The sequence below is a fragment of the Episyrphus balteatus genome, chromosome 4 (assembly GCF_945859705.1).
Source record: "Episyrphus balteatus chromosome 4, idEpiBalt1.1, whole genome shotgun sequence".
Classification (NCBI taxonomy): Eukaryota; Metazoa; Arthropoda; class Insecta; order Diptera; family Syrphidae; genus Episyrphus; species Episyrphus balteatus.
Window position 1 is genome coordinate 13,955,250 of NC_079137.1, and position 24,509 is coordinate 13,979,758.

At 31.8% G+C, this 24,509-nt stretch overlaps 1 protein-coding gene across 4 annotated transcripts; it reads right to left on the minus strand.

Annotated features, from left to right (window-relative positions):
• Positions 1-3,524: 3,524 nt before the first annotated feature.
• Positions 3,525-16,556, minus strand: LOC129918308 (E3 ubiquitin-protein ligase ariadne-1). Of its 4 annotated transcripts, XM_055998776.1 has the most exons (9): positions 16,346-16,556; positions 15,478-15,641; positions 14,887-15,380; positions 11,358-11,513; positions 11,225-11,287; positions 10,505-11,154; positions 10,324-10,447; positions 10,035-10,261; positions 3,525-4,323 (listed from the first exon to the last, which is right to left on the minus strand). In XM_055998776.1, exons 3-9 carry the CDS (start codon positions 15,103-15,105, stop codon positions 4,242-4,244), a joined length of 1,521 nt encoding a protein of 506 aa, XP_055854751.1. In that variant the 5' UTR covers positions 15,106-15,380; positions 15,478-15,641; positions 16,346-16,556; the 3' UTR covers positions 3,525-4,241. The 4 variants fall into 4 exon arrangements, with proteins under 4 accessions (XP_055854751.1, XP_055854750.1, XP_055854752.1 ...); XM_055998775.1 differs by having other exon boundaries at positions 14,887-15,641; positions 16,475-16,554; XM_055998777.1 differs by having other exon boundaries at positions 14,887-15,591; positions 16,346-16,536.
• Between the last annotated feature and the right edge of the window lie 7,953 nt (positions 16,557-24,509).

Here is a 24,509-nt window from a genome sequence, read left to right on the forward strand (position 1 = left end):
TTTCAAAATAATAAACCAGTTTCACACCATACAAATTTTTGTCAGTGTGTTGCTCTGAAATAAAAATAAAAAATTGAGTTTTCATAAAACTTGGAATTGTTAATTATTTTGCAGCTAAATGGCGAATGAAATAGTAAAAAAACAAAAATCTATTATGAGCGGAGGAAGCAAAATACTGTTGAAAAGTAGAGATTTTTCGAAATTTCACAAAAACTGCATTTAACCGAAAACCATAAGGATTTGGGATGAACAAGTTACCAAATTCTGAGAGCCCTTAAGATGGCCTATCAGCATATTTCATTTGATCCATTACTTTTGGGACACCCTGTATATTAATATTATGTTTTAAATGCTCCACAAGCTATAGACCTTACGTTGAGACAATTTTATCAGTTGATACCTTAAACTTATGCAAACGCAAAATTTACACAATGCACGAAAAAACAAATATTTTAAAAAAAAAAGTACGCATACGCCATATTGAACCATACTTAATACTTATCAGAAAAGTTTTTCATAGATCTTAAAATATAATTAACTAAATGAATTTTTGAACTTTATTTTGACGCAGAACTTTAAGCACTAAACATATACATTATGTACATACTGCCATGTTATCTAAAATTGCCGTATGTAACTGAAAATTTAGTACCTTGGTGAATGACACCAAAATTGCCGTATGTATCTGAAAATTCAGTAGGTACTTTGGTGAATAACACCGCAAATTTTTAAATCATGTTAATTTAGATGAGTGTAAATTGAAATTTGTATGTATTTGAAGTTTATATGGCTCAAAAAATAAATGTTATCTTAAACAATTGCTTGTGCAATTAAAAAAAAATCAACGTGGATATTATTTTAACCAAATTAGTATCTATTAATATACCAAAAGAAGCAGTTTACAAACTTTCTGTGCACTAGCTAAACCCTTTTTTAACACAAAAACAAAATTTTTTTGAACATCCCTATGAAAAATATTTTTTTTCATCCATTTGTTTGAAATGTGAACCACTCAATTTTTTTTATTCTACTATGTATTTATAGTAGAATAAAGTTTTATTTTTTTGTGCCTTTTATGTAACACGGTTCAAAAATTTTCTGTTTTATTAAAAACAATATTTTCGTGTTGCTCAGTCCTTATTAAACCAATTTCGATTGCAGAATTGGTTTGTTTATTAATACAGCAAAGCAGAAAGATTGTATCAACGCAGATTACGTTTATAAAAACACCCATACGCAACGCATATAAAAAATAAATCTTTATAAAAAAAAAGTACGCATACGCCACCGTGAACCACACATTAGAGAAAGTCGTACAAAGAGCTTGGACAGATAAGTTGAATTAATTTTTGTATATTATTCTGACGCAGAATTTCTCTAGATACAACATTATCATAAGAGTTGCCAAAGAAAACTCGTATTTTTTTTCTCTGACGGAAATATCATAGAAAACAAATGCAATGTTGAAAACGAAGCTCATGATTTGAATTTGAAAAGCTCCATCATCGAATTGAACGATAGCTAACTTAAATACCTATAGTTTCCTTTGACGTTAATACAAATTTTTGTAGTCATATCCATGTTAATATTGGAGAGACTCATTTTGGAGAGGCCTTGCTTTTGAAAGGCCTCCATCGATTTAGAGAAAATTTTTACAAATGCCTATTTTTTGGTTTGATTTTTTCTCGATTATCTTAAAATAATAGATTCGTAACACACTATTAAAATTGTTTCGAGACCTTGATCCGAAAATATCTGCTTCCGAATGTAAGATGTAAGAATGTATGAAAAATAAAATACATAGCTACTTCGATTGAAAATAATTCAGCAACTAGACCTTCCAAAAAGTTTTTGTTTTCAGTTATGTGGTAAAAGTGCAATGGTGTTGCATGAAAAGTGTTAAAAATGCATTCAATGCACTTTTTTCCAAAAATGTTTGAAACAGTTAAATAAAGTTTAAAACAGTCAAAAGTAGTGCTTTGAATGCATTTCCAACACTTTTAATGCAACACCATTGCATTTTTCCCCCAAAATTTAGAAACGACTTTGTGTTGAACTGTTTTGACCATTTTTGAAAAAAAGTGCATTGAATGCATTTTTAACACTTTTCATGCAACCCCATTGCACTTTTGTCCAAAATTTACCACAGACTTTTGCACTTTTGTCCAAAATTTACCACAGACTTTGGTGTTCAACCGTTTTGAAAATTTTTGAAAAAAAGTTCATTGAATGCATATTTAAAACTTTTAATGCAACACCATTGCACTTTTGTCCAAAATTTAGCAAATACTTTGTTTTGTTTTCAGCTGTTTTGAACATTTTTGGTAAAAAGTGCATTCAATGCATTTTTACCACTTTTAATGCAAACAACATTTTTATACATCTGAGACTAATTCATAGTTTTTAGTATTTTTGAAGGCAAAATTCTCACATTCAAATCTTCGAATTTTTGTCTTACAAAAAGAAAAAAAAATAACTTCATTTAAACAACTTCGAAATATGTACATTGTACATAATATATAACTTATATGTTGATAAGAGTTCAAAAAACCACTGATTTGACAACCCAATTAGCGCTGAGTGAGCCATTTTTTTACCAATACTCATGAAACCTTTGAGTAATTTGTGAATTTGTATGGGTAAAGATAAGGAAAAAACTAAATGGTCCTTAAACAAATAGCACCAGTCCCCGGAAAATTTTTCAACACTTTTCGTGCAACACCAAGCTTTAAGAGGGCTTTTTTTGATGTATCACCCGATCGATTCGGAGGAAATTAAAAAAAAATATACGTATTTGTATTTTCTTACCTGCTCATTGTGAACTCATATCTGTAAACCAAAACTTAATTTAAATTTATATTATTGTTTTTTTTTTTCTGCATTTTCTTCATTTTTTATTTCGGCGCTTAATTATGAGTGTGACGGATAAAAAATGCATATTTGGAGAGGAAATACTGATTTTTTAGCTCGGTGAGTAAATTGTTTCTGCAGTGGCCGCCCGATCTATACAAGTATTGAAGTGAACAAAAAACACAATACAATTATTATTCAATTTTCAAAATATTTTTATTTGTTTTTTTTTTCCGAAAAATATGATTTTTTTTTGTTTTTTTTTTTAGATTTTTAAATATAGTTTTCAAATTAATAATATTGGTATATATTATTTTTAATAATAAACTAAAGAAATAGGGAGCAAACACAACAAGTTAATAATAATAATAAATTTATAAAAAAAAATTAAACAAATTTAATCCAATGCATGACATTTTTTAGTTTTTTTTTTTGTTAAAAATAAACAAACAAGAATAAAATATTAAGAATACTTTCATTAATGCATCATGTCCAAATTTGAAACTTATTATCTGATTAAAAAGGCTTTAAGGGTTTTTTTTAAATGAGGTGAATCAAGAAATAAAGGACGTTTATGTTTTATTTTCTTTAGTTTTTTTGGATTAAATTTGATTTTTCTTATTTCAATTTATGTGAAGAGATTTATTCGGTTTATGGTTTTTTTAGGGTTTCAATTTATTATTTTTTTTTGTTTCTTTTCCACACAAAGAACAATAATATATTTGTTTAAATGTCTCTTTTTTTCTAATTGGATAGAACAACTATATCCTAGCATTATGTTGTTGTTGTTCTAACTATTTTTAATTGTTGTATTATATTTGTTTGTTGTTAATAGTTTTCAAACGAAAAAACGCATTTTTTTTCTGTTTTTTTTGTTTTAATATTTCTTACAGTAAGAGTTTTATGTTTAATTTTTTTCTTCTAGAATTTTTTTTATTTACAAGGATTACACACGGCTCCGCGCCTCCATTTGATGGGGTCGGGTGGGGTTGTTTTGGTTTTCTTTAATATTTTTTTTGTTGATTTTTTTTTATTTTTTAAGTTTGTTCTCTCTACATTACAACAAGAACAGAAAATCAAAATACAATCTTCACACAAAAAAGAAGAGATTGTAAACTAGTGAATTACAAATTGAAGTTGTTTGTTTTTTATTATTTTTTTTCTCACACATACACACACCTGAATTGCTTGTTTATTGTTGTTTCTATAAAACATTATCTTTTGTTTTTCTTTTCATACATTTTGATTGGTGTTTTTTTTTTTTCAACTGGTTTCTAAAACAATTTCTTTGTTTTAATTAAGCGCGTTTTTGTTGTATTTTTTGTTGTTTTTCCTTTCAAAGTGTTACGTGCTGTATGGTTGACAAAATATTGTTTCGTCTATTTAACTTATCAATCTGTGTAGTCCCACCATTCTTTTTCATAGCCTTCATGTACATGATCCAATAGGACTTTTCTACGCTTCTCACAGTACCTAGAATTATAAATTTTAAGTAAATGATTTTTATTAAGAATACACAAAAAATGCAAACTTTAGAGATTATTTTAATATTTTGTTGTAAAAGTTCGAAAGTTGCCAAACGTAAACTGATCAATTTTTATAAGAGACAATGGTTCAAAATTGTATCGCTATTATTAAAAAAAAAAATCTTGCGAAAATTATCATAAATGTATTTAAAATTATTAAATTTTTATTTATTTAACGCAGTAGGTTTTAGATTTGATACAACGGCAACGCATAAATTGAAGCACCCATAACAAGAACCAAATAACTCTACTTTTTTTTAAAACAAGCAAATAAGCTTCGTTATGTGTTTATAAAAGTCATCCTACGGCGAGCGACTCTAAGTAGAGCTGTGTCAATTGTGATTGATTCGGTCTTTTTGATCCGTTCACCGAAAATTCTGAGTGATTGCAATCACTATAGACCAAATCAATCAATCCTAATATCAATCTCGTTCATAAAATAAGAAAGTACGAAGCGGAAAAGTACGTTTCGTTCATCCAAATCGTTTACAATCAAAAACCACGAAGTGGAAAAGAAATCAAATCGTTCACAATCAAAAATCATCTAAACTCGGATCTCGTTCATTCCATTCATTCTCAATCATCATTTCGATTCAATTCATACAACTGATGCAAGTTTATATGAGCTTGAGCAGGCTCAGGCGTTCAGAGTTTGAATTGAATCGGATTCGATTGGGAATTTCTATCGAACATCTGACCTTGTTTCTTTTTATTTTTGATGTATCTATTTCGACGTTAAGAACTTAGCGAAGACAAAGGCCTTACTAATAATCAAATTTACCATTAAAATTTTCCAAGCAGAGAAAAGCAGAGAAAATTTAGATTTTAAAAAAGCTCTCATAGAAAATATAAACGAAAAATTGTTTTATATGGTTGCATTGAAATGTTAATATTTCACGATATACGCGATGAACTTTTCAGACAAAATTCTCTAAAGAATTGGTATAAAATTATTGGACGAATATAAACATAATATTACCAAAGTTTTGTCAAAAATTAAAAAAAAATACAATAAAGTTTTCAGGTTTGATTTAAAAAAAAAATCAATATGGCTACCTTCAAACGCTTATAATACAAGAAGGCCGCAATTAATGTTAGTGTTTATGGCCTCAAAATGTAGCTTAGATTATACAAATGTTTGTTATTTCTCTCAAAAAATTTCCACCCATTATGGACCCAATAGGCCCTAACACCACCAAAACAAAAAATTTAAGGAAGTATAGCAATATTAAAAGTACAAAAGTAAATATATTTTTTCTCTTGCTATCGCAATTGGTTTATAAAAAGGAGTTTATAAAAAGTTTTTTTTTTTTCCTAACCAAATTCTAAGTTTTCTGCTTCATTGTAGTAAAGTTTCTACTCGGAAAAACGATCTAAAACTACTTTTGAAAATGTTCTCTTTCAAGAGAATGCGTTTCTGTATTCGGTTTTTCAAGTCTTCTTTTTTTTCTGCGACAGTGAAAACAATCGCCATGTGTAAATCTTTAGTATAAATACTTTTATGAAAATGCAAACACTCCCTTTTCCAGACTTGTTTTATTTTGTCGTACTAGGAAACACATTCACTATTCCTGTTTCGATTCCATAAGTTTCTCCGATTTCTTATTTCTTCTCTCATTTGTCAGAACGAAATGAGTGAAAAAGAAATGGTTTTGATTAAATGAACGAAAGAACGATTGATAGAAAAGACCGAATCTTTGGTGAAATCAATCTTTGAACGATTTTACCTTTTGAAATGAACGATTTGCCCAACTCTAACTCTTAAGGTATTATAACGCAATTTTGCGTTGGAGTTAACCAATTCTTGCACCGAAAAACGTTTTCTCATAAATTTAAAATATTTGACGATTTGATAAGAACAAAAGTTTGGTCTCTTAAAAGATATGAACTGTATTTTGTATCAAAGATGATTTATTGACCAATTTGGAGTTTATATTCGAATATTGATATCCATTGATATCCCAATAATGTCGTCTATAAACTATTTAAAAATCGAATAGCGGTGAAGTCTTTATCAATTTTTATTAAAAACGGTGCACAAAACAGATAATTCCAAAAACAAAAATTATAATTTTAAATTAAAATCAATTTAATCAATAATTTTTTTGGAAGTAAGTTTTTTGCTATCTTTACATAATAAATCAATTTTTACCAAATGAATAGGTTCCTAATTTTAGGAACAGTTTTTTTTATTTTTCTCAACTTTCAATAAAATGGAGGTATCTGTTTTTTATTTCTGGGAGATTCAATTGTTCGCATGCAAAATAATTGTCTGATTTCTTTAGGAAACGTTTGTTCATAACACCATAGTTATCTCAAGAAATAATGATTTTGAAACAGAACAGAGAAAGTTGTTCGATTCACTAGTGACGAAATGAAAGTATACTCGTGGCAGATAATACATTTATTATATGAAATGATCCATGTAGCTATGCAGCCCTATTCTGAATGAAAAATCTCGTTTAAATGTATTGAGGAAAAGGGCTCCAATTAAAAAATCTTCGGGAAATTTTGCTCCCTTTTTGCATTTCCATCATTGCCATTCTGGGAGCACTTCTCCCAAACACATTTACCCGGGAGTTTTCATTCAGAATAGAGCTGCTTACATGTATTTCAAATAAGATGACTTCAAGTTTTTATACAGGGTGTCCCACAGTCACCGCCCCAAACGAAAACCATGGATTCCTGAGGTCATTTTAAGTCGAAAAACTTAAGAGGTAATTTTCTCGTTTTCGTCCCGTTTTCGAGTTACCACGGTTTTTATGATTTTTGTTCTCTTTTCCCTTATCTGGCTTTATCTTTGCCAAACTACGTTTGATTTGAAAAATTTTTTTTACAACCAATCAAGAATTTATTACAGTTTTAGTTTGTCTCAAAACTTTTTTTTCTGCGGACAACCGTTTCTCCACAATTTTGCATCAAACACAATTTTCTTCGTTTTTTAAGTTGTTTTTTACACTTTCATATCATTTAAGTCAAAAAAACACGTTAATGAGTATTAATTTTTTGTGCTTTTTATTTAAGCCCAGTTTATTTTCATCAAAAAAATAAGTTTTATTTCATAAAAAAGGCTACTGAAAGTAATTAAAAAAAAATAAACAAACTGAGTGAATTAAAAAAAAAATAATTTTTAAATAAAAAATTAATTTAAATGAATTAAAAACTTTTTCTGAGCTATTTTGGTTAAGAAAAGAACAAATAAATAAAGCTCAGAAAAAGTTTTAATTCATTTAAATTAATTTTTTATTTAAAAATTATTTTTTTTTTAATTCACTCAGTTTGTTTATTTTTTTTTAATTAATTTCAGTAGCCTTTTTTATGAAATAAAACTTATTTTTTTTATGAAAATAAACTGGGCTTTAATAAAAAGCACAAAAAACTAATACTCATTAACGTGTTTTTTTGACTTAAATGATATGAAAGTGTAAAAAACAACTTAAAAAACGAAGAAAATTGTGTTTGATGCAAAATTGTGGAGAAACGGTTGTCCGCAGAAAAAAAAGTTTTGAGACAAACTAAAACTGTAATAAATTCTTGATTGGTTGTAAAAAAAATTTTTCAAATCAAACGTAGTTTGGCAAAGATAAAGCCAGATAAGGGAAAAGAGAACAAAAATCATAAAAACCGTGGTAACTCGAAAACGGGACGAAAACGAGAAAATTACCTCTTAAGTTTTTCGACTTAAAATGACCTCAGGAATCCATGGTTTTCGTTTGGGGCGGTGACTGTGGGACACCCTGTATTTATGTAGGTCTATTTCTCTTATTTATAAAAAAAAATAAAAAAAACTTAATTTAAGATTTCTCGCATTTAACATGCTGACATGTTTTGTTAATTTCCTAGGAATATTAATTAATGATAATGTATAATACCACTATTCCAGATTCCAAATTTTAGTTATACCCGACATTGCAAATTAAATGATATTTCCCACACCAACTCGACAGAGAATTTTGTAAAAACGCCACCGCAGTTATTAAAGGATCTTTGGGAAGGTCGTTATACCATGTCACCCCATTATTGGAGTGATCTAAACGGCAATAACATAGTTTCAAGAAAAACAAGTTTAAGTTTCAGTAGAAATAAAAAAAAACTTTTTTAACACCGTACACGTCATGTGTATCATCAAAATTTCAAAAATGCCTAGAATATCTCAATTTTTTTGTTATTTTGTCCTTAACCAATTCCAATATGAAAACATTCTGTAATTTCATCAACTTAATTGCGTCCCGAAACAGTTAAATTACTTCAAAAAAATCGAATTAAAATTTATTTTGTTTTTATTTCGATTTGTTAAAAAAAAAATTTCAAATATTTTTAAGAAATCCAAAAACATGTTTAAAAAAATCCAAAAATATTGTTAAAGATCCAAAAACATTTTTAAAATACCCAAAAATATTTAAGACTTTGACAGAGTTTGACAGATATTTATTCCTTTTTTATGGTTCAAAAATCTAATACAGATTTGTTATGTAATGAAAATCGACACGAAATCGGTAATAGGCATAATTGTATGAGGCAAACATTTGACCTCTCTTCCTTCCTGTGAAGTTTCCCATTTTCATAAAATTATGTGTTAACAAACATGAAGCTGTGTGGGGTTAGCTTTAAAAAATAACAACGTTAGCTCTACTCGTATAGTGATTTTTTTCCGCACTACTTTAAGCTTTTAAACCTTTTAATGATTCTAGTTTTCAAAAAAATAAATATCTATAGCAAAAATCAGCCAAAAGCAGTTTATACTTTAGAAAGAGAGCAGGATATGTACAGAAAAGCCAAAGAATATTTTCTTTTGACTTTTCTACTTGTTTACCAACTGAAGTAAACAAGTGAAGAAGCTTGTATAGATAAGTTTATTTTGGTTTCAAAAAAAAAGTTATCCATTAAATATAAAAGACCCCGCACATTTTGTAAGGGAAGTGGCCCTCGGTGAAATTGTGTGAAATTTTAGTATGTTGTTCTCTTGAAGCTCTTGATCAAAAGTCGATATGGGCAGAAAGTAAAAAAATGGGCAGTTTTTAAGATAACGGGTTTTTTTTCTATGACTATCTCAAACGTTTTTTATAAGGGATAGTAACTCTATATATTGTGTTTTGAGCCATTTTTTAGTGGAATCCGAAATCCGAAATCCGAAATCCGAGGTCCATTTTGCCTCATCAGGTAAGGTTTTCAAGATAACCTCAAAAAATGTCACAGCCTCAAAAATTTTTTTTTGTTTTGATCTGTGAGTGCTATATTAAATTATGTTTTTTGGGTCGAAGAAACCAGATATTTTGCCCTTTCACGTCAGGTTTTCGAGATAACCTCAAAAAAGGTGTTCGTTACTTTTTTGAGGTTATCTATTTGAAAACTTGCTTCAAATTTAACTACGCATTATTTTTCAAATGAGGCTGTTATTTACTTTTTACTGAAACATTCACTTCACTCATCTCAAGATTAAACATTTTTTTAAATTTTGCGCGGTTAACTAATTTTATAGCGGTTAACTTTAAACACTTTAAAATGTTTTGTTCCAACAAAGAAGCTAAGAAATAACATTTTAAAGTTATTTACATTAAAAACATTATTTATAGAAAAATATAACAATGACTTATCTGCTTTTAAGATCACAAATAAAATAACATAACATACAAATTACAAACTATAAATTTAACTTACCTATATTTATCCTGAACTTTCTGTTTTATATCAGCTAAATTTTCTGATGTAATATCACGTTCCAAATACTCGGAGAGTTTCTCTGTGGCGCTTTCCAAATCTTTTTGGTTGTCTTCAAAAATCATGGACTGATTGTTCTTTTTGAGATAATACGCAAATACGTATGTGTACATTAGAGTCTGACGACATTGACATAAAATATCGACAGCTTTCTTAAGAAATTGGACCTACAATTTTTAAATAAAATATTAAATTTAATTCCAATTTGTGCAAAGAATAAAAAATAAACCTCAATCCATGACATGTTGTGTTGTTGCATCTCTTCCATTTTGTGCTTAACAGAAGCATACAATTTGTTTTCGAACCTCAACGATTGCATGTGATTAATATAACGATTGTAATAGTGAAGGTACCTATTAAATTAATGAAATATTAAGAGCACATCATTCCAGAAAGAAAAAATGTCTCACCTCGCCAATGAAGACCTTAATTTTTCCTGAGCATCGCGAGCAGCCTTTGCCTCGTCCTCATCGAAGCGATTGCAATTATACCACGACGATCCATGTGGTTCCCATGATCCCAAGCACACCCAACAAAATTCATGCTTGCAATTCTGATTCTTGCATACCATGTGGTTGCAACCGCCATCCTTTTCGATCGTCACATTGCACTTGGGACACTCCTTGGTATTGGCTGCTATCCAGTTTGATGTTTCTGAATCGTCATCACATTTTTTAATCCATTTCCTCAGAAGTCTACATTGCACCGGATCGTGCCAGTTCTCGCCACAATCAAAGCAAAACGAGTGTCCGCACTTACAACGTACCGGACGTGCATCCACATATGTAACTTTGATCGCATAAGTGCAATTGACGGACGGACACCAGCGCAAAAGCCTATTGCACAGCACAAAATTATTTGTAATAAGATGCTGATATTTGACTTTCACCCGGCGATCGGTTACTAATTTAGTAACGGTCACATCGTCGACCAGAATATCACAGCCATGAGCTGCACACGCAATCGATTGGCCATTTCCTTCGGTCACGATTTTCGTTGTGAGATATTCACCCCAGCAGGGCTTGCAGAAACGATGTCCACATTCTAAACCTGTCATTGTCTGTTTTTGGTAAAAATAATTGAAATTTTAAATAAGAAGAAATTGAAATTGAGTTAAAGTTGGGACTTACATTCGGCGGCAGCAATGTGAAACATATCTCACATTCTTCAGCGACAGAGGTCGATATCTGTTGCTAGAAAAAATAGTTTTTTCTTCTTTAGTATGGCAACTCACAGATACATTTTCTGATATTTTGAGCTTACCTTTGGTTTGTTCACTAAATTTGATTTAATAAACGGATTAATAACATGTGCTTCTCTAAAGAAATCTTCTTGATTGCCATCGAAATATCGTTCCATGAGCCTCTCCTTATCCCATTTGTAGTGATTCAATAAAATTCTAGTTATGGTCCTTGGCAACTGAAATAGGAGAGATAAAGAATTAATTAACACTTAAAATCAAACAGCAAGCTTTAAAGCGCAAACTTTTGAAACTACGCTGCAGACCCCAGTAAATAAACTTTCAATACATGAACTGAACATAATACCGAAAGTTCTAGAGAAAATAGGTTGCTGAATTCAGAAATGGTCCATAGCGGATTGTGGGACTTGTTGAGTAACTGACTGACGAGGAATAAAATATGCGAAAAAGCTGCTATAAGAGCTTCAACCAGAAAATTGAAACAATCTAACTAAAGAATAAAAAGTATAATTATGAAAAACAAATTGGTCGTTACGAATTAAATTGTTTTTTTTTTTTTTTTTTAATTTGAAAAATTTAAACTTAAGTTAGATTGCTACTATTTAATCCATTTTTTGTTAAAAATTTTAATTTCATTTGTTCCTTCATTCGCTCATTCGTTGGTCGCTCTCAAGAGCAATGGGGTTAAGTCTTATACTCTTCAGGTTATCCATTAATGACCTGTATTTATGAAATAGCAGTGTAGAAGCGTATGAGTAACTCCCTGCATGCATTAAGTGTACGCTGATGTCAACAATACGCGTCACTATAGTTATTTCACAAAAAAGTGACATAATTTCGCAACTCAACTTTCGTATGAAGAAAAGTATTTCAACATACAAACAAATTCTCATTCAATCAAACCCACCTACAAAGCAATAGAACGATAAATTAAATTACAAACTCGATAGTATTTACCTATTGTGTAATGGCTTGTGCGATAGATTGTCATGCCGGAGTGGAGATCAAGGGTCGAACACACATTGTTTAGACAAAATATCGTTTAAGATATTAAGCAAGGATTAATGAAGAAAATTTACTCTAGGCGATCTTGCTGTCAAACATCAAGCACATAGAAATATCTGACAGTTGTTAATATCGTAAGGAGTGATATTAAATCTTTCAAAGAGTTTGATTGAAGGAAAAAATACCTAATTGCTTATGTTGATCATGCCAAGGAGAGCGGTAGTGCCAGGATAGCAACTTATCGCCTTTTCGAAAGAAGAGCTTGATGCCCAACTCTTTGAAATGCCTTTGAAATATCGAGCGCAATAATCTTAATTTCTCTAAAACAATTTGAAGATTTGTTCCTCTGATTGGTGAGATAAATCATCAAATCACCAATGGACTATTGGACGAAAGCCGTACTGCCGGTCATTGAGAAACTTCCGGTCTTCAAGATATTCCTTTAGCTTGAAATTAATCAGCGTTTCCAAGACCTTGGAGAGAACTGACGTGAGTGCATTCGAACGATAGTTGGAGGATGAGGAGGATTCGCTTTTTTTAGGGAAAGGCTGGACAAATGCTGTTTTTCCAGCGTAAAAGAATACCTTTTTAGAACTATGGATTAGGGGAGAGCAAATATGTGTATGTCAAGATCTTTAAGAACTCTTGCCACTGCACGAGAAAAAGATGGATGCCATTAAACTATTTACTCGCTTAAGTGAAGGGGGAGTCATGACACTTTCTGCTAAGGTTGAATTAGCAGCAATCTGCTTGACGAGAAGAACTTTTCAGGCACGAATGATTCAGTGATATGTGCCGAACAACTCTAAGAGCTGTTCAATGAAGTATCCATTGGGCACAAAAACTCTCTAAAGCCAATCTGATTTGAAATCGCATTTTGTATGTATGTTTCAAATTAATTCCCAGTAAGTTTTTGCTGTTGGAGTTTTTACCGACTGGACTTTGAAGTAAACGGAAAAATGGCTGAACAAATACTGAACAGAAATTTACCAAGGGCTGCAAAAATGGATAAAACAGTCTGGAGTCATTCAAATAAGATTACTATCGCTTAATTTCTAATTGGATACTTTTAAAAAACTTTATCCTAGTAGACTAGACTAATAGGTTAGTTCAGTTTAAAATTGCTGTCGGCGGAAGATCCGACTCACTTACCTATAGACCTTTATGGGTCCATTGTGATACCACAATGGCAGTCTAGGCCCGTGATGGAATTTGTAGTGACATAGGCTAGAGGCTTAATAGCCGCTTGGCTGTCCGAAAAGATTCGAATATCCAAATAGGATATTATGTTTTCACCGACCCAAGATAGAACTTTCATAGTCGGCATAATTTCTGCTTGGAACACTCTACAATAGTCTGGTAGGCCAAAGAAAAAACTGAAATTCAGTTTTTCCGGAAATATACTACGTCCTATACCTTCATTGTTTTTTTTTTTTTTAACATTAGTGTAGAATGTAAAGAAACATTGTCCAGAATGCTTCGGTCAATCCCAAACACTTCTGGACGAAAATTATCTTCGAACACCAACTGAGGAATTAATCCGAAGTTGTTTTGAATGTTTGGTAAAGATATCTAGGGGTGTGAGATCTATTTGTACGTCAAGGCGTTCGACGGTGTTGAACTTGGCGCCCGCTTATACACATACATACTTGCCCATATTTGGACTTTGATAAGCTAGTTTAAGTTTATCGCTTTGTCCAGTGCGGTCTACCATATTATCACCCCCGTATATAGGTTAGGTTAGGTAGGTGTAAAGTTAGTGTGAAATGTAAGGAGAAAAATCTAATTTGCCACCAAATGGCTTTGGCTTTTTTTACTCTTTCGTTTTTTTTTTATCAAAGATGTATTTAGCTTGATTGGATAGAATAAGTGTTACATCTATAATTTTCGGGTGGTTGAATTCTGTTATCTTGTATTTCCTCGTGAAGAGTAAAAGTTCCGTTTTGTGGGAATTAATATCCAATCTACATCAGTGAATAAGGTTGTTTAAAGCTGTTAAGCAGTAGACTAGACTACCAGACTAATTTGCGATTCAACATAGATTCCCTAATTGATTCTCAAAGTAAATTTTACAAAAAAAAAAAACAAAAACCCTGCACCAAATTGCATTGCAACATCAAAAAAATAGGTAGGTTAGGTACCTGTTTTGTAATAATCATCAACTACGCAAAACAAATAAAACAAAAAAAAAAACAGAAAAAAAAAAACAAATAAAACAACAATAAAAAAAAAGTGAGTATAAATTCAGTTTCTAAAAATAAAGAAAACGAAATTAAAATCGATTAACAAAAATAAAAAAAAAGGCACACAGAACCAAACCAACACGAACAATACAAAGTTGTGAACCCAAAATAAAAATAAATACAAAAAAAAACAAAGGAAAAGAAAACAATATACATTTTTTTTGTATGTAGGAAAAAGCTCTTCTTCTTTCTTTTGTCAAGGCAAATTGTACCTAGTCGCATACCTACAAGAGCACTAATGGCACTCGTCATTTGTTTAAAAGGAGCACCCCCAAAGCCCGAATTGTGACATTGCTGCCAGAGTAGAATAAATGGATATATAGTTGTTATAAAGTATACTTACGTTAACAACGACATTCACGTCATTGATGCAATCGATCATGTGCTGAACAATCTGGTCTGTGGTCAGCACTTCGTACTGATATTCCTCTGGCTCCTGTTGGCGTTCCTTTGAATTGGGAACGTCCACTTCCATGGCAAAGTCATCGTCTTCATCGTCGCCACTCGACACATTGCCAGAGTCGACATTGTCATTGTCGAAGACATCATCATCTGAATCCATAGCTGCTGCTATTTGTTCTTCTTCTGCTCCTTGGTCACTCGTTGTCTTGTCTTTCTTTTGTCGTCGTCGTCTTCTTTTTCAAGGGCTTCTTCTGTTTCTTTAGCAAATGACTTTTTTCAATTTTCAAATTATGCACAGAGCGCGTCACTGTCCTAATTGGTGCTCGAACAATTAATTAATATTGCCTTGTTTTAGTTTGCTAATGCTTCTTCACAATTCTTGATTGTTTTTTGTGTAATGCACTTGAGTTTTTTTTTTATTGTTTCGTTTTTCTTCTATATTTTGTGTGTACAACACAAATAAAAATAAAAAAGAAGAGATTTCGTCACTTGACCTTGTTTGGAAGTACAATTTTTTTTTTTCTTGACTCACCAACAAATCAATTCGACACAACTTCTTTCGTGGAAACTTAAAAGTTGCAGTATTTTCCACTTGCTTGTTTATGGGTTTTTCCTTCTTTATTATTTTTGCTGTTTTTTTGTTCACCTGATTCAACGTAGCATTTAAAAATTTATCAAAATTAATGGCTTCCGATACTTTTCATCAACGAACGCACCAAGAAGACAAAAATTTGTGTTCGAATTCGAAGAAGAAATGAGAAGAAAAAAAAAAAAAAAAAAAACAATTTCGTTTTTTTATTTCACTTCAAAAACTCAACGAGAGTGGTGAGGTGGGGGTTGGTTTTGTTTTTTTTTTTTCTTTATTTGCTTCAGCGAAAACGTTGATGTTCGTATTTGCTCTCGTTTTTATCTGCTGAATCGAAACGAGACAAAATAATAATGAAAACGAAACGTCAAAAACAAACTGACTATGATTTTCTCTTTTACACTCATAGATTTATAATATACACTGCAAGTTGCATTTGCTAACAATTGTTATCCTTTTCTTTGATATAGCTATTTTCGCAGCTTTAATTTTCTTTTGGATAGTTTTCACTGAAAGTATGTTCGTTCACTTCACAATCAAGCAAGAGGAAAAGAAAAAGAAAACTGAGAAAACGGGGCCGAGGACGAGGAAAATATTCAATAAATTTTTTCTTGTTGGAAATTAGAAATGAAAAAAAAAAAATAAAAAACAAAATGTCGTTTTTTTTTAGGTAAATTTTCTTCTTTTAGAGGATTTGAAACAATTTCTATTTGTATTATTACACTTAAATCGATGTTTTGAACGATACAAATTGATATAAAATGAAAAACAAAGCAGAGACTTAAAAATCAAGGGCTTCGACGTAGTTGCTGACCTCCGAAATTTTTTCTTGTTAATTTTCTCAGTGTTTTTTTTTTCAATTTTAATTGAATATTAAAATTTAATCGATTTATGCTTCAAGTACAATTTAAAATGCACAAATTATTAGAACATTTTCATTTACGATTTAAATTTGTGTGATGTATAATTTTTTTCCTTGAATTTTTTTGTTTAACTTGGATTTTACTTTTTTTCGCTAAGTTTTTTGTTCACATCTCACATACGAAAACCAAAACCAAAGACTACACATACACAAATGATTATGATGTTCGAATAACAAAAACAAAAAATATTTCTAGTTGGATTATTTCAGTATTTGTTTTTCTATATAGTTGGTCTTTTCTGTTGTAAGTGGAATTCAAGCAATGAAGTGAGATGGAAATATTCAAAATGGTTGATGAATCATAGGATGTGTTCATAAGGTTAATCATTTTTCTATTTGTTCGAAACTTAAGGCAGAGATTACAATATGCACTTTGGTTTTTAGGGTGAAATAGTGAAAAATATAAAAGTGAACATTTTTAAACTGTGCCTACGTTCTGTAACTCTCGCATCGAGAAATTTCTCGCATGAAACACGCAAATCGGAACAAAAATAATGTGAATCGACACAAAAATCATTTTCTCACATTCGTTTGTTTCTATAAACAAAATTTTTCTCGCCTTGAAACATTTCTGAATGAAAATGCTTGACAGACTGGAAAAATGTGAATAAAACTGTGTCTGTAAGAAAATAATAGAGAAAATTTCTCGATTGAACTGCCAAAATTTCTCATAAGCAAAAAGGATGCGAGAAAGTAAGATATTTGAAAAAAAAATTGATAATCTTGCATTAAATGTGAGATGTTACTACTGAAAATGTGTTCACGTTAATTTATTTTTGTGTCACTTAAATTTTCAAAATAAAAAAAAAAATATTAAAGAAAAAAAAATGAAAAATTTTCATGTCCTAAACGTGACTTGAACTCGGTACCCTCCACTCGCCGACCGAATGCTCTTCCTTCGGACTACCGAGACTTGGGATATTTAATGTAAAACTATGTCCATATGACCTTTTATGGCCAAAGGTAAAAATATTTTCCCTTTTTTTGACAGTTTCCAATATACTCCAATGGAATAAAAAACTTACAGGGCTGCTTCTCACATCGAGATACAGACACAGGTTATTTTTCCAAATAAAGAAACGTTTGGAATTTTTGTTTCAAAATTTTTCGATGCGAGAAGTTCTCGACTGAGTTATAGAACGTAGGCACTGATTTTGTTAATAAAATGCACTAGCGAGAAAAAAAGTATTTTCACTTTTGTACATTTGCAAAAAGTGGCAAATGTAGTTAGGGCTTAACAGCCCTATTCTGGCAAACCTTCTTCAGAGCAGTGATCGCGAGTGATAAAAGTTACTGAACAGGGGCACATCACAAATTCGAAAGTAGTTGTGATATGAAAACCTCACAAAATCAAATTCAGCTCGCCTTGTGAGGTTCTTTTGACAGCGGTTCTATATAATTTCCCCTCCCGTAAGCGGAGGTAGATATATCACCCCCTTCCCCTGTAAAAAAAAAATACATTAGGAGTATTCATGAAACCGGGTAAACATGGTTAAACGAGCTGTCAAAATTTCTATGGAAAAACTTTACCAAAATATGGTAAACTTTCCCCCAAGTTTACCATCTGAATCTGGTAAATGTGGAAAACTTTTGAAATTTAATTTTGACGATAAATTAAACTAAAATGACTGCAAAAGGTGCAAATATATAATTAAATAGAAAAAATGATTATAAATACTTTTTTTCAGTTTCTAGCTCCAAATAGACTTCAAATAAATCGCCACATTACCACATTTTGATTTAAGGGGCGTTGTTGAAACGTGTTTGTTAAACTTTTCCATTTTGCGGTGTGGTAAAGTTTTCATGAATACCCCTATTTTGAATATAGTCCCATAGCCTCTTCCTCCATCTGACTATTTAAATAGTTACAAATAATTTTAATAGTTAAAATTAACTATTTAATAGGACTATTCACGATTCGATGCAAATGGTCTTGTATCGTTGTAAAAGTGTAATATTTTCTTAAAATAAAATAACCAAATACACAGACTAAAATTTTTTTACACTTTTACACTTTTGCTATACTCTAACCCTATTGCAAAAATAATATAAAATGGTGCAAAATTTGTCTCTTGTAGATGTAGATGTAGTAGTCGAAAAACAAAATTTAGCAGTTTTACCTTTTTGGTTGCACTGGATCGTGAATACCCCTAATATTTAATATGGAAAATACTTCGATTGGCTCTATTAAAATAGTCACCAATAACTATTTTTAACTATTTAAAATAGGTATCCCGATTTTAAATATGAAAATAGTGAAAAATAATTATTTTTTGCTGTGTGTACTGGAGCAACTATGAAAATAGTTAAAAATAACTTTTTTTTTTGTGTGTACTGGAGCAAAAATTGCTCCTTCGCTAAGTTCACTCGAACTGAGCGAAAATTAAAACAAAACCAAAACTAACAGAGCAAAAAAATTACCGTCAATAATTAGCAACAAAATATGAACCTAGTTTGCATCGGATTCAGGGAGGGGGGAGGTGTGGGCTCTCAACAAACAATTTTGTTTCTGAAAATTCTTTGCCCCCGGGTACAAAGGTGCTAAGTCATAAATGATAGTTCGCTAGAAAATGCGATTGAAGTTGAGCTAATGTATGAAAATCGATGCATTTTTGAGCATTGATCCTCTTATTTTTATGGAAAAGAGTTGTTCTAAATTTATGTTTTTGATACCAAATAAAAGAGCAAAAAGAGCTTATTCTTATTTCTTCAAAACCCGAAATTGCAATTTTGTGACTTAACCCCTTTGTACCCGGGGGCAAAGAATTATAACGGAATCATTTTTTTTCACCTAAATAATCACAAAAAATTAACTTTTTTATTCAATGTAAAAATTGTTCGTTTTGCACTGTGGTTTTTTTTCCCAACGTTAGCCCAGGATACCCAACTAACAATTTCGATTTTATAACGATGGTGAGCAGCTTCTCGTCATGACTAATTTCACACCTAAAAGACTCATATAACCCTGTTTATCATCAAAAAGGCCCCCTTTTTCAAGTGTAAATAAAACACTTTCCAACTAACATTATTATACTGTGACACTATAAGTACTTCCCAACATCATTATAGTGTGACACTAAACAGAAGTCCAGCGAAGCTTTATACAATGCTTACAGAGAATTTTTCATCGCACCTATAATCCCACTATAAGATACCCCTAAGAAATTTCTTAGGAGTATAAATATCAGCGTTTACTGATAATTTTTTACCGTGGTTAGTATACCAGTTTTATAGGTGCGAATAGCCCTTTGGGCTCGAAACCCGGAAGCAAAAATGTTAGTTGGGTAGCCCAACTGTTTTTTCTTTATTCCACTATTTTTTCAAAAGATAAAACAAAAAACTGTGTTCATATCAGAAATCTCCAATTTTAAAACTGCTGGTGCCTGCAGTGTGGTCCCATTTTTCTTTTCTTCAGTTCTGGCTATAAACTATGAGAAAAACAATAAAACCCAGTTTTAATTAATGGAAGTCGATTTTGTTTTTTTGATAAAAATGATTTTCGCTATCCTACGCTTAGTTTAAAAATTATAGAAGCATTTGTACAATAGTACAATACTAACAATTTTGCTTCTATAACGCTTTACAGAAGCAACAATTGCATCTGTAAAGCTTTATAGAACCAAAATTGTTTGTCGGGAATGGTGCAGTGGATGTAGTGCTTGACTGCTAGTCAGCATTCTTTTCTTTATCCCCCAGCTTGGAAGCCACCCGTGGGATTATATGAGATAATAATTATCTTATTCTCAATTCACTGTACCAACAAAAAAACTTTCCTATCTTTCTATTACTTCTAACTAGTGCCGTGCAGTATGCATTTAAAAGACCTTAGGTCTTACAGGCAAATACATAGTTAAAATTATTATATATTATATTAATTATTATACTTTACAGAAGCAAAAATTGCATCTGTAAAGCTTTATAGAACCAAAATTGTTTGTCGAGTAGTACGTTTAAAACAATATCTATATTTTGTGGTTTTAAAGGTGAAAGCTTAAGCTTCTTTGACATTAATGTTATATGAACTTCTTCTTAAGTAAGAATTCTTAGTCAAATGAATAACGATTGCAGCGCAATGCCCACACCAGTGGATTTACTTTTTCTAAATTATAAATTAAAAAGGTCACTGTGGTGTATACGCACTATTTTTTTTTGTGAGATGAATAAAAAAATAATGCTCCTATAATTTTTAAACTAAACGGAGGATAGCGAAAATAAAAATTGGGCTATCCTGGGCTAAGGTTGGGCAAACGAACCAAAGTGCAAAACCAACAATTTTTACACTGAATAAAAAAAATATTTGTTGTAATTTTTGATTCGTTAAGTTCACACTCATTCAATTTGTATGCTTCTATTCAATGGTTTAGCTCGAGCGCTACTTTATCTTGCAGAATGCATTCATTGGATTACTTCTCTAGATACATTCATTATTTTGTGTTCAGTCTGACAAAAAAAAATGCTTTCTGATTCTTCTTGCGCCATCTGTTATTCAAGTCAACCAACATTTGAGTTGATGTTTACCTCCCTCTACCATCATCCCATTTGTTTATAATTCTGCATGCCAGTCTATAATGAGCGGTAAATATTTTTTGTTTAAGTTAACTTTAGCACCTGCTCCTGCAATCAGGTGCTCATGTTTGAACTAAATTAAGTATCAACTAAACAAAGGAAAACATAATGAAAATTATTTTTATATTTTTTGCGTCTTAGCAAGGGTATGATAGCATCTAACTGATGAGCCCACTGTACTACTTGGTCGAAACGCATAGGGAGTTGAGGTCAATTAAACAACTAACTACTTCTAATCATTGTATATATATTCTATATATAATATATATAAGTACAATGCTTCTAATTAGTTAAGTAGAAATTAAAACAATAGAGTAGAATATTTCTTAGTCTAGAATCTAGATACCTAGTAACCATTTGATATTGATTGTTAGTTAAGGTAGACAGCAATAGGTAGCTTTGTATTTCCAACATAATCTTAATTTATTACCTGACCCCCAAACCAATTTGCACTAGCTTCTGATAAGATTGCAAGCATAATGTGCTGAGGTAAAGTTTAAGGGTAAATAGGTGCATACGTCATCCTCCCAGGGTATAGAAATAGAAACAGATCTAAATTTCCGAAAATTTGATTTCCTAAAATGTATGTATGCAGATGTATTTGTATACATACTTGCCTTTGTGTGTACTTATCTACATACGTATTTTGAAATTTGACCCCTGGCAGCTTACATCTTCCTTTAACAGACCCCACCGTAAGCATTTATCCCTCCCGTACAGCTGCCCGCCATTGGCATGTGTATCGTTTTGTTATGAGCTGAACGAGCTATTTAGATATACATACCACTACTCTATACCTACCTGTTTGGTATGTATTTGTGTGTATATTTCTCAATTTTATTGTGCGTCGTTCGTTGGTGTTGTGTATCTGTATGTTTATCCAATTTCGCTCGTGTTGCAGACAAACGGCAGCAGGGCCTGGCAAGAGACTATGATATCGTTAGTTTATTTGGTTTATTTGGAAAAGGAGGAGAGGTACCTAGTACCTACACCGTTAAAAAAAATAAAAATAAAAAAAAAAGATAAACAAAAGAAAACCATCGCTGTACGTAGCACTACCAATACCGACCGTGGCGGCTGGAGTGGAGCGTGGAGGCCGTCGCTGTCGAGTACTATAGTGTACAGAAATGTTTATATTGTACCTATTTATGTAGGTATATTATGTACGTACCCGCTTCCTCGAACCTCTTCTTCTAAACAGAAATGTAAAATGCACTGCAGATGCAGACATAAAACAAGACCGTTTCTTTTGGTTGGTAGATATAGGTACCGATGAACCAAACAAAAAAGCACAATTTCCAAGAACTACATGGAGTTTGGGTTTGAGACTTTTTTGGTGTGAAATGTGAATCGCTGATTGCAAAAGAGGAAATGGATAAGGGGAAGGGGAACTGAATACATTGAATTATGTATGAAAGGTTTGATGAACGACATGATGTCGGTCGTCCACCGGATATATGTAGCATGTAGGTACCTACCTAACCAAACCAAATTTATTTAAAATGCTTATTTCCGTTTGTCGTTGCGTTTGCATTGGAAATGATTGAAAACAAAAACTTTTCCTTATTTTTTCAGCGTTGACGTAGGTAGATTGTTAACTAGGTACTTTCACAAATTTCACTTTGGGGCAGAAGGGGTGCCTCTATACCATTTTAGGGCCCTAGAAAAATTAAATGGATTTTTTAAATGGTGCCCGAGTAAAAATGGAACTTCGCCACTGCACCACGTCCGCACCACTTTCCGACAGCCGCACCACCGATGCACCACGTTCGCACAATAATCAGAAATTTCTATTGCGCCGCACCACGACTGCTCCACATCACACCATATCATTTTGAATGAAAAATCAGGTGTACCACCGTCGCTCCACGACTGCACCACTTCCGTACAATTTAATTTTGAATGCAAAATTCGGTGCACCACTGCCGCGCCACGTCTGCACCATGATCAAAAATTCTATTCTCGTACTTATACAAATGTTTAAGTCGTCTTCAAAGTTTTTTTGACTTGACTTGGTGGTCGTGTGGTTAAGACGTTGGACTTCTAATTGAAAAGTTCTTTTGACTTAAGCAATAAAATGCCAGTTCGTACAAACATCCCGACAAACAATTTTGGTTCTATAAAGCTTTACAGATGCAATTGTTGCTTCTGTCAAGCATTATAGAAGCAAAATTGTTAGTAGGGATGACTTGGTGGTCGAGTGGTTAAGACGTTGGGACTTCTAATTGAAAGTGCTCTGGATACTCGGGTTCCAATCTCCTTCTCGTCGGTAGTTTTTTTTTTTTTTTATTTTTCAATAATCCAAAATTATGTATCATGGTGCGGCGAATTTTTCATTCAAAATGAAATGGGCGAACGTGGTGCAGTCGTGGTGTGGCGGTGTTTTGCGCCGAAATTTTCCGTCAAATGGCGGCGCTGGTGCAGCTGTAGTGCGGCGGTCAATTTGTTCTTTAAAAATCAAATACCTACCAAAGTCAAAATTCGGCTCGGATTTTTTTCCCACAGATCCATATAAACATTTTTAAATTCTCCGTATTACCTTGTACATTATGTGTGGTAAAGTACAAAAATAATTTTTTTTGTTCTATGTAGCATGTAGGTACCTTTTCAACAAACTTTTCACGATCATAAAAGTAGGATAATTCTGCACTTTGATGTTAAAATCAAGAAAAAAAAATTAAATAAATATGCAAATTAAAAAAATACAAAGCTCTTCATTATTTTGGTTGACACCACCCAATCTCCTTTTTTTTTACCTCCTACGCACCCATTTCCAGTCAGCCATAATAATTCCACCCACAAAACTTGAATTCCACAATGCATGATTAGGGTCCGGGTATAGGTAAGATCTGCGGGGCTTATTACTTTTTCTTTTTGATTGTTGTTGTTGTTCTTTTGCAACCAACTGGCAAAATGTTTGGGAGGCATACTGCCTACAAAAATGCAATCGTCATCATAATAAATGTATGAAATTCATTCTTCTTTCAGCAAGATATTTTGAGGGGGCAGACAGCAGACGTCATGCTCCACCACTATGTTTGTATGTTGTATCTTGTATGAATGAATTTAATTATGTATAGAGACAGATACAGAGAACATACACAAGACACAACACACCCTATTATTTTTGAGTTCACTTCTTTTTTTTTTGCATATAAAGTGACAAGTGTTGCAGTTGCAGCTTCATGGTTGAAATTTGTTCTCATCTGTACACTATAGAGTTAAATCGTATCTAAAGGTAAACTTTAAGGTGTAGATAAGTAGGTTAGAAAATTGCTTATGCATTATTGAAATCATTGCGTTATTCAGAGCTGATTTAACTATTACTTATCGTTACCCCCTCTAAAGGGGTCCGTCCAGGGCCACCCTGTAATTTTGTTGTTATTAATTTTGTTTATTCATTTTTAATCAACCCTTTAAACTACTTAAGAATAACCTGATTTTGAATTTTTTTTTTGTTCAGAAGTACCTACCGCAACCAAGTACTGGT